At 33.4% G+C, this 16,409-nt stretch overlaps 1 protein-coding gene across 1 annotated transcript in view; it reads right to left on the bottom strand.

Moving 5' to 3' along the window:
• The window catches only part of LOC117109593 (nucleoredoxin-like), a 22,580-nt gene extending 6,348 nt beyond the window's left edge, over positions 1-16,232 (bottom strand). Inside the window, exons 1-4 of the mRNA XM_033251971.1 lie at positions 15,815-16,232; positions 6,001-6,154; positions 1,853-1,950; positions 798-1,005 (exon numbers count right to left, since the gene is read on the bottom strand). Coding sequence (XP_033107862.1) covers positions 798-1,005; positions 1,853-1,950; positions 6,001-6,154; positions 15,815-16,114 — 760 coding nt within the window. The 5' untranslated portion in view covers positions 16,115-16,232. The remainder of the gene's footprint in view (positions 1-797; positions 1,006-1,852; positions 1,951-6,000; positions 6,155-15,814) is intronic.
• Positions 16,233-16,409: the final 177 nt, after the last annotated feature.

Below are 16,409 nucleotides of genomic sequence, written 5' to 3'. Positions count from 1 at the left end.
CCCGGAAATTAATACTTCTGCAAATTCATATTTGTATATCAACTACTGTATCTTCCGGAAGTCAGCTGATGATAGGTATCACCACATGCAGAAAAAATACAATTAGATGTGTGTTCAGAAAGCTAATTTAACCAGGTGACTCGGAAGTGGTTTCTTCCAACTTGGGACGCTGCCTATTCCAACTGCAAGAAGCCAAACAAGCCATTAAAAAAAATTCTAGTGATCATAATAACTAGTGCACTGCCAAACTGATATGACTAACCACTGTGCCATAAAATTTCAATCACCGCAAGGAAGCATGTTACACCTTCAAATTCTAATAATCACAAGACTAGCCAATGAGTGTGTAGTCAAACTGAAACAAATATATAGCACCAATCAAATTGATTTCAGGATTAAGAAATACATCTTCAAAAATGTGCAGATTTGACCAAGTACAGTCAAGTTCAACCAAGTAGGGTTATACAATGTGCAGTAAAGTGAAAAGGACTAGAAAACCAATGAACAACTGTCGAATACAAGAGTATGTAGGGTTTTAAACTGATGCATACCTGCAACAGTGCTTTCCTAACCATGGGATTAGGCCACATGCATTACGCTTGTGTCCTTGAGCAAGGCACTTTATCAGTTTTACTTCTCTCCACCCACGAATATATGGTACCTGGTGGGGTTGCCTGTTACTGCACTGATGTTGTCCCAATGACCATTAAACAGAAAGGAAAGGCGCTTTTATTAATGACCACAAACACAACATAAATTCTCATGAATTCATGTTTAATAAAAAATTGTTCATTTACCATTGATTTCAAAAACTTGTGCCATTTCTTTTCGCCGTTCCTCGTCAGCATATGGTATTGTAAGCCACGGCATTTTGCTGTAGTAGTCTTTGAATGATTCCTCTGACCGATCAAAAGTCACAAATATCATCTCCATCTCAACTCCTCGCTCCTTAATTTTCTTGTAAGTTTCAACTAGAGCAGGAGTAAAAGTCTTACACGGAGGACACTGTGTAAAAAAAAAAAAAAAAACAACGACACAGCCTGTAATAAATACTGTATAAAGAAAGAGAATTGTAACTGATGAATTATTGTAGAGTATGACAAAATATAGAAGCAATTATTTTATCAGAATCATAAATATTTGCAACATGTTTTCTCCAATCAGATGCAATAGGCCTATAAATATATTAAAAATTTTGATCCTCAATAGCATACAACTTAATCTTAACTACTGATTAGCTCATTCTCCTAAAGCCATGCCCACACTATTTTATGTGATATGCCTAAATATGATGATGACATCATATGACCATATATAGGCACATAATGACTATATATGGGCATACTATACAACAGTTTTTTTGCCAAATAAACTTTGATTGTCTGGACAGAGATTTCAACATGATGGAAATGAAAAAAAAATAAATAAAAACTGTATTTTATCTATTTATTGTCTTTTTGATTTTTTTTTTTTTTACATGGATTATTAAAGTGATTTTGACATTTTCATACGCATATGACATAACATTCCTATGTTTTTATGGGCATAAAGATTGTTGAGTTTCTTATTCTTGACAGAATGTTGTGAAGTGTTCTAACAATAAATACTTAAAATCCTTCACTATGGGAGGGGGGGGAGGAGTTGTGCAAAGGTCAAGTGGGTGCTAGATATTTATGTGAGAGGTGTTAGCTCACCAAATAAGTTGACTTGAGGTGATTTTTAAATACTTAATTGGGGGGGGGGGGAAACTGGGGGAGGGGGACAAGTATATTATTGTTTGTTTTTTTTTGGGAGGGGGAGGCACCCTCTTGATACACCACTGCACAAAGAAATTACACATATTCACACATACCCAATGTGCAGAAAAATAGAGACATAAATGCTTCCCTTTCAATGTCTCTGTAGCAATGTCAGCGCCAGCATTATTCTGGACAACACTTCCTAAAATTTCTATAAAAGAAAAAAATAGAAAAATGATTATTAGACTATTTTTGCCTATTCTATTCGGTAAAAATAGTATTAATAAAGAAAGAATTAAATGATATGAACTTGTGATAAACGCTGAATTAAAGCTACATAAAAAATTTGAACTTTACCAGGTCTAGTAAAAGTTTATGAATTATGCACATGGACATATTAATGTCCTCTAAATGTTGTATTATTGTCTACGTTTACAATTTAAACTGTCTTAATAACTAACAGAATTCAAGAGCCAAATGGCCGAGCGGTTAAGCAGGGTCACCGTGATCATAGCCAACAATGTCGGCACCGGTTCGTGGCCAACTCGCTCCTATAGTTCTGGTGGTGGAACAAGCCTTCTCGGATAAGGACTATAAACCGTAGGCTCAGTGTACACAAATGCTTGTGCACTTTAAAAGAACCCAGGACATCTTTTGAGATGTAACCTGGTGTACTGGTTCACTCGGCCTGTCGTCGACAGATGAAAGTGCGCCGGTTTACTGGCTGCAGAGAACATGAAGCGACCCTCAGGAGAGGAGAAAGTTATTGAAAAGCGCAACATCTAGCCGTGAGCGCAAAGAGACCGCGTTTATTTTTGCGTTATATAAATCCATCTATTATTATTATTAATTCACGTCAAATATAATAAGCTATACCACCATCTTTTTCCTTTTTTTTTTGAAAATTTTTTTTTTTTTAATTGCCATTGTGTCTTAATTATCATTACTTGTTATATTACATTTAACCTTATTTTACATTTCTTATTACTATGACCATTATTATTATTATTCTTATTATCACTTTTATTATTATATTATTTTTATTATTACTAATATTGTTATTACTATTACCATTGTTTCTCTGGTAAGCATCTTGTACAGTGACATGTTCCCTTTTTCCCTACCGGATTCTTTACTTTTGAGAGAAATAAAATTATGAAATTATACTGTGCATATTCATTAGTTATTTCCAGCGGCCTAAAGTAATGAACACTGTACAACTGACCGATCCAGAGTACAAATCAAACTTAACAACTGACCAATCAGAATGGTACGTGCCTGTTTAACAAATACACGTTGTCCGATAAACACATGTGTGTAGGACCTATGTACATTTATGCTATCTTTTGTGGGACCTTTCAATAACCAAGTAGCAGAAAGGTCAAATGTGCAAAAAGTGTATTACAGTAGTTATGTTCAGTGGCATAAAATAACACTCTAACTGATTGAGTGATAATTTAGATTGTAAGGAACTGTGTTCAGGTGTAAGGTTTTGGGTATAATAGCATATTGTACCATGGGTTTGGCAATTAAATTTCATTGTGCTCTTTAAAAGAGTTTTTTTTTTGAAGACTACCTTTTTTTTATTCCAAAATCCTGTAAAGAACCTGATTAATTCTGCTTTACATAAAGTAAGGTTTATTTATAAGAATACTGTATATACAACAAAGTACAGTATTTCCTAATCCCGGTTTAGTCTTTCCCTGTTTACAACAATGGTTTTTATAAGTTATAGACCTCAACCTGCCCAATGATAAAGCACCTTTAGCAGGATATTAACTTAGTGCTCATACTACAATAATACCACAGTTCCTATCCATGGTCTAATAACAGAATATAAACAAGTTGTTTGAACACATAGTTCAATTGCCATCTGTCTAGTCCTAATCATTCAGTTTATCTACAAAAGATACATACTTAATAAATCATTAAAGTTATTTCCCTGATATTTGGAAGAGGTCGAATGTTGTACCAATCCATAAAGGTAAATCAAAACCGATTAATAACCGATATCATTGCTACCTACTGTTTTAAAGATCGTTGAACGTATTGACTATGATCAGTTGTATAATCATATTTCCCCAGTTATCAGTCCCTATCAACACGGTTTCTTCCCTAAACGATCTTGCGAAACAAACATTGTCTCTTTACTTACCACTGTCTACAATCAAACAATGACAAAATGCAATGCGATATTTATATTTATACTGATTTTAGTAAAGCGTTTGATTCTGTTCCTTTTAATGTCCTTATTTTCAAGTTTAAACAGTATGGTATTGTAGGTAACTTGCTTTCATGGTTTTCTAGTTATGTTTACGACCGTAAACAAAGAGTGGTTATTAATGGAGTTTGCTCAGACTGGGCTCCTACCAAGTCTGGATTACCTCAAGGCTCCATTCTCGAGCCCCTTCTCTTTAATTTATTTATTAATGATGTCCCTGACTTATTTACTACATCTAAATGCCTTATGTTTGGCGACGATCTTAAATTTACCGCACAATCAGCTGTCTCAATGATACAGTTCTTCTTCAAAACGATATTAATTCACTTTCCAATTGGGTATTAAAAATGGGCCTCATTCTCAACCACGCTAAATGCAAAATTCTTACAACCACTTTAAAAACAAAAACATATTTTACTGATTACTATATAAACGAATATGCCTAACGCACACACTGTCAAAAAGATTTAGGTATTTATGTTGATTCAAAACTCACCTTTTCCGTTCATATTGATTTTGTTGCCAAAAAGGCTAACAAGCTATTAGGAATGTTTTGGAGAAATTGTAATAGTTTATCACCCTCTTAATTCCTTAATCCGTCCAGTTATTGATTATAATTTTTAATTCGATTGCAAAGGTTCATGTTGACAGTCTCGAAAGATTTCACACACGTTTTCTTAGGTTTGTTTCATATGATGACAATGATTATGAATGTAATTTACTTTCTCCAATTCGTCATAGAAATATAAATGAACCTTAAGTTTCTTTACAATGTGGTTAAACATCGTTTTGATTGCGACCTTGCCATCACTTTTAGTTCCTATACATTGCCTGAGACGAGTTAATTTATTTTCTGTCCCTTTTGGTAGTCGATCATATTAAGAAAGGATGTATTTGTAGATTAAGTAAATATTATAATTATTGTATTAATATAGATAACAGTATTGCTATTTTCTTTGATTCCTTTACCGAATTTAAAAAGAAAATTATTGTATAAGAGACAGTTTCAATACTTGGAGTATATATTATACTTTCTTATCTAAGATTAATCATTGGACCTTTCCGTTCATGTTCAAATGTTGTCACCTGTATTAAATTAATTTTTATCAATCATTATTATACCTTTTATTATACATAAGTATATTATTACAATATATGTTTGAATCTAATTTATAATAGGCCTTATATAAGTTTTGATATTAAATATAAGAAAATACTATTTAAATAAGAATATCAAATTTTGTAATCATTCGTATCAGTTCCTTCTAAAATATACCTGTTTCCTGATTCAATCCCTGTCTCTTATACACATCTAGAGCTGCCTTTAGGTCTACTCTTAATCCTTGGTTGTCGTCAGCTTGCGTCCAACGGGTACACTACTAGCTGACCGGCTGTCGTGAATATAGTGCTTTTGTAATGAAACTTGGTATTTTTGTTGCTCCCCTAGAAAAATTCAGGAGCGCTATTTATTGCTCTCCTCGCATAATTTCGAGGAGCGCGGAGGAGCGCCGGCGCGATCGCGCGCCTTTTAAATCAAGGTCTGTTGTATCCGTCTCTGTTTTATCCATCCTGTAAGTGGCGGGTTTGTACTCGCTGTTGGTGTGGAATTGAAATAAAATAAAATAAAAATAAAACAAAAAGAGGTGGGGATTAAAATGGGTCAGACTGAATGTTAAATTTAAATAGGGCCACAAGCAAACTTAAGGTGAAAATTTGACGTTTTGAATATGCTTGCAAAAACATTTATAAACTCCTTTTATATCGCTTATGCTTAGTTTTAATTTTAATATTAAAAGGCGTTTGGCATCAGACCCTAATGAATGAGGGTCTTCTAGCCAAAGAAGGGTTTCTAATTGGGCAATCGGACTGCATGTGGGCCACAGGCTGCATATCATTAAATGATATTATTATTAAATATTATTAAACTTTACTTTAAAGTTAATAATTAAACTCTACCCTCCAAAGCCCAACACACCCTAATTGTTTTAAAGGAGAATATAATAATCTTACACTGTATGAAACTAATTTATTTTAGATTACCTGCAAACTCCTTTGGTTTCCATGGAAAGTTGACACCTTCGGGATCTGACATGACTTTCTCCCTTCCGGACGTTATGACTGAATTACCCGTCACACTGTCCACAAAAACTAATGTTGGAATACCACGCACTTTGAACTTGCTTGATAATTTATTCTGAAAACAAAAGATGAACATTCTAAAAACAAAAGATGGACATAAGAAATGCATGTAGTACTATTTAGTCCTTTTCAATTTTGTTATTGTTGTATATATTGAGCTCCTTAAAGTTGGTTAAATGCATAAGACATTCAAATATTACATTTTTAAATATTATAAACAGACAGTAAATTAATTTATTATATTAATTAGATTATCATGCTAGCATTTTTCAAACAGTGATGCGGACAAGATTATTTTTTTATATAGTTACTCGATGTAAATGTGCAGCATATTGGAGCTAAAAACACACCTAAAGCCCCCAACATAATCCATCCACATGAACTAGAGTATAAGTAGCCATTGATCACACACAAAAAGTAATAAATCTGTATGCTTACTAAAATAATTAGCTTTCATAGTTGTAAACAAACCTATCAGTTAATTTATTTAGCTTTTTACTGTTTCACTAACATTTTTATGCAACCTGTATTTGTATAGTTTCTACCCCAAAGAAGAACAATGTCCCCACATTGATTGGGTATCCAGCTAAAAGAAAGGTTTCTAACTAACTATTTATTTAAAATCAATTTCATACGACTAGCAAAGATACATCACAGTTTCCTTGGATATGTTATATTATAAACTTGTGCCCTGTTGGAAAAAAACAAACAAACATAAAGACATGTTGAAAGTGTATTGACCCAGTATAAATATAATTACATTAGACACATACTGTATATAATATTCTGTATCAGCATTTTGATAACCCAGACAGATGGTTTCCTTAATTTGTGAATGTAAAATATTATTGGGTGCTTACTACTGAGAAACAGATGTAGGAAAATATTAATACTTATGGTTTCTATTATTAAAAAAAAAAGCTAAAACTAAGGGTGTGTTTCTACTGATAAACACAAAATAATCGATTTTTTTTAACCGCTTTTTTGATGAGTACCCGACAGCCTGCTCGCGTTGCATTTTTGATTTTTTGAAAATCGGTTTTCGTGACGGAAATTACGTCACCATTTTGTTTATACAACACGTTGTTTTCCTAACTGTATAGGATAGTACCTTTCTCATTCCTGTCATGATGATGAGGAGTAAGATACGGTGTGGGGCGAGAAGGCAAATGTTTTCGGCTGTGCTCATCGGCACAATAAACGAGCGACCAAACGAGGACAATGGTAGGCCCAAAAGAGCGGAGAGGCCTAGGCCCAATATCCCCTCACAAAATAATTACAAAACGAATTCGTCACTCCACGTTTATTGTAGGCCTAGGACATAAACAAGAGGACAATTTTTGTTTAAAGTTCGCGCCTAATATGATCTAGTCTTTGCAGTGATTGACATGGAGGTCACATTTCACCTGATAATCGCTTTTTTGTGTTGCAGCTAAAAGGTGCACAGCCAAAAACGGTTATTTTCCGTTCAAACACGCTATCTACTGCATGTTTTTAATCGATTTTTTAAAATCGCTTTTTTCAAACTGGTCCCGTTTCAACTGCGAGAATAAAAGCGATTTTTCGAAAAAGCAATTTTTAATCGATTATTTCTTTCCAGTAGAAAAACAGACCTTATGACATATTTGGTTTCCAGTTAGGATGTTAAATGAGTGTGCGCGATGTATTATATATCAACAAATGTGATTTATACCGATTGTTAATTAATTCTGTGTGTTTCTGATTTGAAACGGATGATTTTTATTACCTGTTTAGTTTAGGATTAGGCCTATTATTTATGAAATTAGCATATCAAATACTTACTACGTTGTGTTTAGGCCTGTTATTGGCAAAATTTATTGTTTAATATTTGTTAGTAACAATACTGTAATGTATATTTGTTTAAACTGAAAGGTCCACTGATTGTTTTTGTTTCAGGTTTTGAATTGTTTCCATACATGTGCATGAATATCATATACTCTATTAATTTAATATACTGTATTACTACATACAGTATATTAAATTAATATACTGTAGTAATACAGTATATTAATTTAATATACTATATGTAGTAATACAGTATATTAATTTAATATACTGTATTACTACATACAGTACTACTGTAATGTATATTATTAATTATTGATACCATAATTGAACAACAATGATGCAGCTAGGATGGTCAGTTTCCAATTGACAGCCCTAGCAATTAAGAGGAAAGACACCCCTCTTGAACTCTTTACATATCACTAGACACCTTATGTCAAGTTATGACATTTTCCAAATATGCTAACCCCGCTTCAAACTTAATTCTGGCTGCACTCTTGTTGGACATGTTGTGATCAACAATCTAGTGTTTTTCGGAATAAAGTTTAAGGTTCCGCCAGTCAGTAACAATAAAAAGAGGAAATTAATAAACCCTACCATACCATAAAAACTCCCATGATTTAACTGTAATTTATACTTGTTTGCAGACATCGGTAGTTTGAAATCTACTAATATTTTTCAATAACATAAAAAGGACATTTTATTGTAATTCACCATTGTTCGATTACTAAACTTGTCATTACAAAATGAGGCAATTCCGGTGTTTTCAGAAATCTTGTGATATCAGTCAAATCAAAACATGTCATTAAAAAAAAATTATATAGGATTACTTAATATGAAAGTTTTTTAGTACTTGTAGTTGTTTTTAGTCATTGTAAAATATTAATCAGCCTTTGGTAAAATATTAAAACGGTACTTCTCTACAGAATTTAAAAATACAATTTATTAACTTTCAAATCAGCTAGATAAAACGCTAAACTACAGTAATACAATATTTTTACATTCCAACCCTTCTATTTGACATGTACACTGATTTAACATGTACAGTACTACTCTACAGCACTGTAATTAAAAAAAAAAGATTTTGCATCACTTTAATAATACGCTGTAAAATATTAAAATGGTAATTCTGTACAGCATTTTAAATTCTTTTACCATTTATTATTTTTCAAATCAGCTGGATACAGTAAAAACCTTGAATAACTAATACAATATTTTTTCATTCCAACCCTTTTATTTGACATGTACGCTGATTTAACACATAGTACTTCTCTATGGAACTGTAATAAAAAAAAAAGGTTTTGCACTACTTAATAATATGCTACAGTGAGCCGTTCTGAGAACACGTTTTAAATTAATTATTTTTTCCTAGTAGCCTTACGTTCTTTTCTTACAAAATAATTTAGTTTTTCTAGAATTATAAGAAGTAATTCTTGTTGGATTTTGTTATTATGATTTGTTATGTTGTTGTATAATCTTGTTGGTTATGGGAAAACACCATTGCTATTTATCTTAAAAACATCCTGCATTCCAACTTTCATTTTCTTCATAAATATTTTTTTTTTTTCCCCAACAATTCTAAGAAGAAATTCTTGTTGGATTCGGTATGTATCAGTCAGTGGCGGATCCAGGAATTTGAAATAAAGGGGGCCCAGAGAGGGACTTTCAGAAATAGCGGGTCTATACCGACGTTCCACAAACTATGGGCCGTGAAACATTTTTGGAGGGCCGCGAACCCGTTGGAGAAATTGGAAAAAAAAAATAACAAAACAACGGTTTTAATTTACGCTAATGTTTCAACTGTGTGGACAATTATAGTATGAATATATAATACAATATTAATTATTAGTTAAAACTACAGTAATTGCTGACTTTGTGTTAGTCTGGCACTCATTTTCAAATGTAGTACAGTAGGCCTACACTGAGCCATCACAGTAGGCCTACAGTGAGCCATCACAGTAGGCCTACACTGAGCCATCACAGTAGGCCTACACTGAGCCATCACAGTAGATCACAGTAGGCCTACACTGAGCCATCACAGTAGGCCTACACTGAGCCATCACAGTAGGCCTACACTGAGCCATCACAGTAGGCCTACACTGAGCCATCACAGTAGGCCTACACTGAGCCATCACAGTGGTGGTACTAAGACGTACTGTAACAATGCAACTGCACCACTCAACATGCTCTCAATGGAATGGAATGCACTCCCTATTGAGATACGACAGTCTCCTTCTCTATCCATTTTTAAGGAGAGACTCAAGACCTACCTTTTTCAAACTTTTTAAATTTTCCATTTTTGTTGTTTTACCTTTGTTGTTTTACTTCCATCGTTTAGTTTTTCTAGGATGGGCTAGTCTAGACGCCAACATCACTTGAGCATTTGTGAGTTATCTACCTGCAAACCACTGCTTGCCTGTGGTCTCAAATTGCAGGAAAACGGTGCGGTGATGTTGGTTCCCCTGCGATAGTCTGTTGTTTTCTCATGCTTTTTTTTTTTATTCTTAGGTCGCTTGGTTAGACTTTAGGATTTAGCTTTTGGTTTGTTTTCTTTCGTGTAACTTAAGCGCATAGAGACCATGTAGTATGCACAAGTCCCAAACCATTACCATCTCAATGCTAGAACATGCTCTGGATGTGACCACATCACGGTCGTATGATGGACTTATATCACTCCACAACAAGCGACTAAAAAATGGTGGGCTAAAACTACATTCATTACCCAACCTTTCATTTAACGACAAAATGAATTACCATTACGACGACGAATGTTTGTGTTATGGCTTTACAAAAGTGTATCATTAGTGGAGAAGAAATGCAAATGAAAGGTGTGACGAAAGAAGCGAATATAGTTAATGAACTGCCAGATCGTCTTGCAGAGTGACTGAGTGTACGTGAAAGATTTTTGGAAGAAGTAGAAAGCTAAGACGTGTGTGGCTGAACCGTGTTCGGTTGAATCATGGTAGAAAAAAACAATCAACAACTGTCGGGGGGAAAAACACAAGTGTATGGTATTTATTTCATTTAATCAAATACTATTTAATTAATACAATAAAATTTTGTTACTGAGAGAACAGATAAGGATCTCTAACTAAATAACAACTCCCTGGTATATACATGGAGGCTTGGTGCCTGGAATCGTAAATAGGCCGTAAAGTGAAAAAGTTTGCAGAACGCTGGTCTATACCACCTCAGCCCAACCATGGTTGGGGCTGAGCAAAAAAGAAAATTTATGATTATGGCATCTCTAAATGGCCAGAAATGACACTCTCATACTTAAATTTGATTATAATTTGAATTTTTTTCATCTATTTTAAAAATAATTTTGACAAGTTTAGGGGGTGCCCGGGACGAATCTGCCACTGTGTATTTATATATATATATATTATTGGTTATTACAATCTGTTATATTATCTTGGTTATTGCTACTGTTACTTATGGGAAAATACCATTCTCATTATATTAAAAACATCCTGCATTTATATCCTCATATTTATATTTATTCATATTATTTATACTTTTTTTACAAAATAATTTAGTCTTTTCAGCAATTCTAAGAATAAATTCTTGTTGGATTTGTTATGTAATATTCTTGTTGGTATTGTTATTACGGTTTATTATATTGTTTTATAATCTTGTTGGTTATTGTTGAGGGAAAACACCATTGATTTTATCATAAAAACCGTCCTGCATATTTCTTCATATTTATATTTCTTACAAAATAATTTTTTAATTAATTAATTCTAAGAATTGCTGAAATTATTTAGTCTTTTCAGCAATTCTAAGAAATTAGTCTTGTTGGTTTTTGTTAGGTTATGATTTGTTCATTTTGATATTATCTTGTTGGGTTATTGTTATTGTTGAGAAAAAAACACTGTTGGTATATAGAAATTTTACTATTTTCCAAGTAGCCTTGCTTATGTTTTCTTTAAATAAGAAGACATTCTGGCTATTGTTTAAATTGGAGAGGAAAACACCATGTTTCACTTTATCTTAAAAAACATCCGGCATTCCAACTTGTTAACTTGTTTCATATGTTTAAAAGACAAACACACTCTTTTTGAGTAGCTGACAGAAATATTACCAGTAGAAACCTGTTATTATTTGCCAGTCAAATATGACATTTGTATAGCATTAGCAAAGACCATGCTAAATGGTTTCTAAACCTTCAAAATTATTCATAAGAAAATGGATTTAAACATTTGTCAAAAATATTGAATAATTTTAAAATTCACATACCTACCCACAAAACTAATTATTTTCAACATAATATTAGATACTCAGGTCCTACAATGATGAATAATCTCCCTCCCCCAATTCTAAATGTTGATTCTTTAAGAATATTTTCAAAAAAATTGAAACTTCACCTAATGTCGTTCTATTAAATTAATATTTGCGGTCAGCTTTGATATGTCCTGCTTTTGCATGAACTTCAGTTGTTTGTTTGTTTATTCATTTATTAATTTTTTTTTGTTTTTGTTTTTGTTTTTTTGCTCTTCTTATTTTTGTCTGTATTGACTTACTTTTTAAAAATTTTTCAGGCATGCCCATCACAAGATCTTTGTCTTCTCGGGATCATGCCTTTTTCCATAGTTTACGTTTTTTTTTTTAAAAAAAAAAACCTTATTATTGTATTGCATCGTTTTGTGTTCTATTGAAGTTTAATAAATGTCTTGAAAGAAAGAAATAATAAATATAAAGGAGAGTTTACGTCTGTTGATTGTAAAGTTACCGAATGTCACATGGAAAACCATGGAAAATAAACTTGGCAAATTGTCAGTTCATCTTGTCAACCCCTGAAATCCAGCATCGGACAGCGCGCGCCAATCAGAACAAAGTAAAGTGTGTTAAAGTTTAACCTCATGGCAAATGTTGCAAAGCTGTGAGCGACAGTGAGTAAAAAACAAAGAAAATGCGGTATAGCATGACTAGCCCTAATTTGATTATTATAGTTCTACTATTATTGGATCGCTTTGCAGGTTCTGCTTCAAATTATGGTAAACAAAAACAATGTGATCTTTATGTAGAAATCGTAATAATCTGTACATGATTTGTCATCAATATTATTATTTAAAAGAAGAAAATTCCTACTGCCAGTAAAATAGTATCAGATCAAAATACTCCGAATTGGAAAGTAAACCAGTATAATTACTGTCTGCTCTCCTCCTCTCTTAGGGGAAATGTAGGCCGTAATGACATCGAAATTAGAACACACTGAAGGCTTTACTACTAGTAAAGGTTACCTAGCTAGGCTAGCTTTACACGACATGATTGATCTAATAAGGTAGGAAATAACAAAACAATAAATTTATAACAATATTGTTTATTAGTAAATTGCAACATTGCTCACGTGAAAAGCTGGTAAACTATATTTCAATTATGTTTACGCATTGTTTATCAGCCCAACGATCCAGCCTACGATCATTGCAAAGCTAATTAAAATAACAATGACCTTCGTAGTGATTACGAGAGGTTACGCGCAGATACGAAGCGACAAGTCACAGCTGCACTGTACTATAACATACAATTCAGTTTTAACTGCAATGAGGTGTTAATGAGTGGTTTAAATAAATAAATAAATCGTTAAATAAATAAATCTTAATAAATAAATCTTAAATCTAATGACAACAATTGTTGGCACACAGTAAATTTTGCTTTACTGTTCAGGCAATAATGATTTAAATTCAAATTTATTGGAGCATTAGGATTTATAAACAGCAGTACTCTCCACACATTGTTTAGAATTGTATGTCAATGAAACGCGAGTTGGCTACTATACTATAAAATTGACTTTGATAAATGTCATCTAGCTGTGACACATCCAGCTGTGGAGCTATACGTGGATGGGTTTTATGTCAAACATTAAAGTAGGTCTAATGTACAGTACTTGATGAAAAGTATGCGTATCGTAGGTATGCAATGTTTTAATATCATAAACACTGCAGGAAGATTCTCTGTGGTCTCCATACGAGTGAACAAAAAAAAAAAAAAAGAAGCAATTTGGTATCTGTACCCGAGTAAATTCTCGGAATGAAAAGATTTCTTGTACAACTCCGCATCTTTCAGTCAGTGAAGGCCCAATAATATGCCTTTGGGGTACGTTGCATTTTTTAGGAGGCAAAATTGATAATTAAGATATCTGTTTTTCAGTAGAATGCTGATATATAGAAACTGGTTATTTATTACTTAGATCATTTTATCTCTTCCCAGTAGCTAATCTTTAAAGGTAGGTACATAATATTGTTGAATTTTACATAATATTGTTCAATTTTAATTTAACTTGTATTTAAAAATATATATATATATATATATATAAAAAAAAAACCGCATTTGTATCATGTTGTATCATGAGAACTATAACACAGCTGTGGCCTTGAAGTTTTCTTTGAAAAGGATGTAATAAAGTTTATCTGTATGTTAACTTATAGAGAGCATATTGTGGAGACCTCTATCTGCTTAAACTTGAAACGTGAAAGGAAAAACGGACCAGGATTAGCTTTTGTATGGAAAAGATAAGACTAAGGTTAGTAAAAAATATGGGCAACCCACTGCATTTGCATCAATCAGCAGACAGTATTGTGTGGAGGAATTTTGTGTTGCTTATCAAAATATTCCCGTACAGCAGCAGTTTGATCCATCAAAACATCAATTTTTCATTACAACTTTGATCTCTACACTGTGGTTTGTTGCTTGTCTCGTTTGTATGTCTGTTTAGTCTACTTTCTAGAATACACAAACATAACCTAAAATGCTATTAGCATTTTTGAATTATATTAATATTTCAATATTATTTGTTTTAATAGATCATACTATCATACAAGTTGGTTTTTTTTTTGCATATTTTTTTTTTGTCAATTTTTTACTTTCCTAAAGGAACATTACCAAAGTGGGGTACCTTGGCGTATTGAAATGGGGTTTTGGTTGGGTTGGGAGAAGGGGTTGCAAAAATCGGGGAGCAGCTGGATAAATAAGGCGATACAGCTGGATAAATAAGGTGATAAGATTATGAGGTGATTTTTTTTTCCAGTGGGGAAGAATTATTTTGGGAGGAGTGGCAACACAACATCGCAAAGCAAGTTGTGAAATTACATTATAAATATGTATTATTATTATGGCTTTACAAAAATACATAATTCTACAATATATACTGTACATAAACTGAAACATTATCTTAATGTTATTTACAACACATCCACCAGGAATACCATTCCCACCCCCACAAAATTATCAACTTGAACATAAAAATAGTCTAAAAAATTGTTTACCCCTAAATTTTTACAATTTTGGAAGTGTTTTTTCATTTTCATTATCCAGTTAAAAAATCAGGGTCTAATTCTCAAGTTAAAAATGGGTATGTTAGGCCAGGGAGTTGTTATATAGGCCTACTGCAAAACAGCGGTGGCTCCAGATATTTGCCGACAAGGGGCCTGACATGTCTGGCGGAGGGGTCTGACCCAATTAGGGGGCTGACTAGAGCCTCAGCCAGGGTTCCGGAATAAAAAATCCCTGGTAGTAGTGTAAGGAGAGCTTTATGGTTCAGAATGCTCCAAATTGAGCTTTTAGATTACAATAGAAATAGGCCCTATTTATTAGCCAATCAAAATAACATTCAATTCAAATTTGGCGTCGGACATGTTCATGGGGGTCTGGGTCTGAGGGGAATTCCCTGCCCCAGTCCTTTCCCATGGCGCCACCACTGCTGCAAAATAAGCAAATTAATTTCAAAATCATTTTTTATGAATGTTTTGTTGTATTCTGGCGACAATACATAGGCCTAGACCTTTAATTGTTGTATTTAGATCCTGGACTGGTGTAGGAAGCTAGGCCTAGGCCTAGCTACAATACATCAGATGCCAAATTAACTGAATAATTTTACGAATTATTTTCTTTGGTGGTCTTCTTTGCTTACCTTTCGGCTTCGATCTGCAAATGGCAGGGCAAGCCATGGCATACTCTTGTAATATTCGTCGAACGCTTGCTCATCACGATCAGAACTGACAAAGACAATCTCAAAAACATCTTTTTTCTCACCAAGCTTCAATGTGTTGTGAAATTCACTCAGTTTGGGTGTGAAGTTCCGGCAAGGTCCACACCAGTGTGCCGAAAAATACAGGCCAACTACCTTTCCTTCCCCAACTAGAGAGGTAACGTCGATCAGTTCCCCCGACTTGTTAAGTAGCTTCTCACCCAACAACTTGACAAGAGCCATTTTTAAGCAGTTACACAAACAGAGAAGTCTCCAAAGGCAAGTTAATCTACGAATGAGATGAGGCAGCGCAGTCTCTTTAATGTCAATAAGGAAAGTATTGAGCTAAGGTCTTTTCTAGAATCGCATCATTGCACACCCATCATGTATGGAAAGCCAAAAACACATATTATCCGTTACCAATTAACATTGGTTTGATTAATATATTAAACATTAGTTAATGACCCTTAGTATATATGACACGTATATATGTTTCTAGGCAACTATACTAAATCTTTGATTGCCAAAACAATTAAGT

Source organism: Anneissia japonica, unplaced genomic scaffold (genome assembly GCF_011630105.1).
Source record: "Anneissia japonica isolate Jap-2015-1 unplaced genomic scaffold, ASM1163010v1 scaffold287829_len2072220_cov186, whole genome shotgun sequence".
Classification (NCBI taxonomy): domain Eukaryota; kingdom Metazoa; phylum Echinodermata; class Crinoidea; order Comatulida; family Comatulidae; genus Anneissia; species Anneissia japonica.
This window is presented reverse-complemented; position numbering and strand designations above follow the sequence as displayed.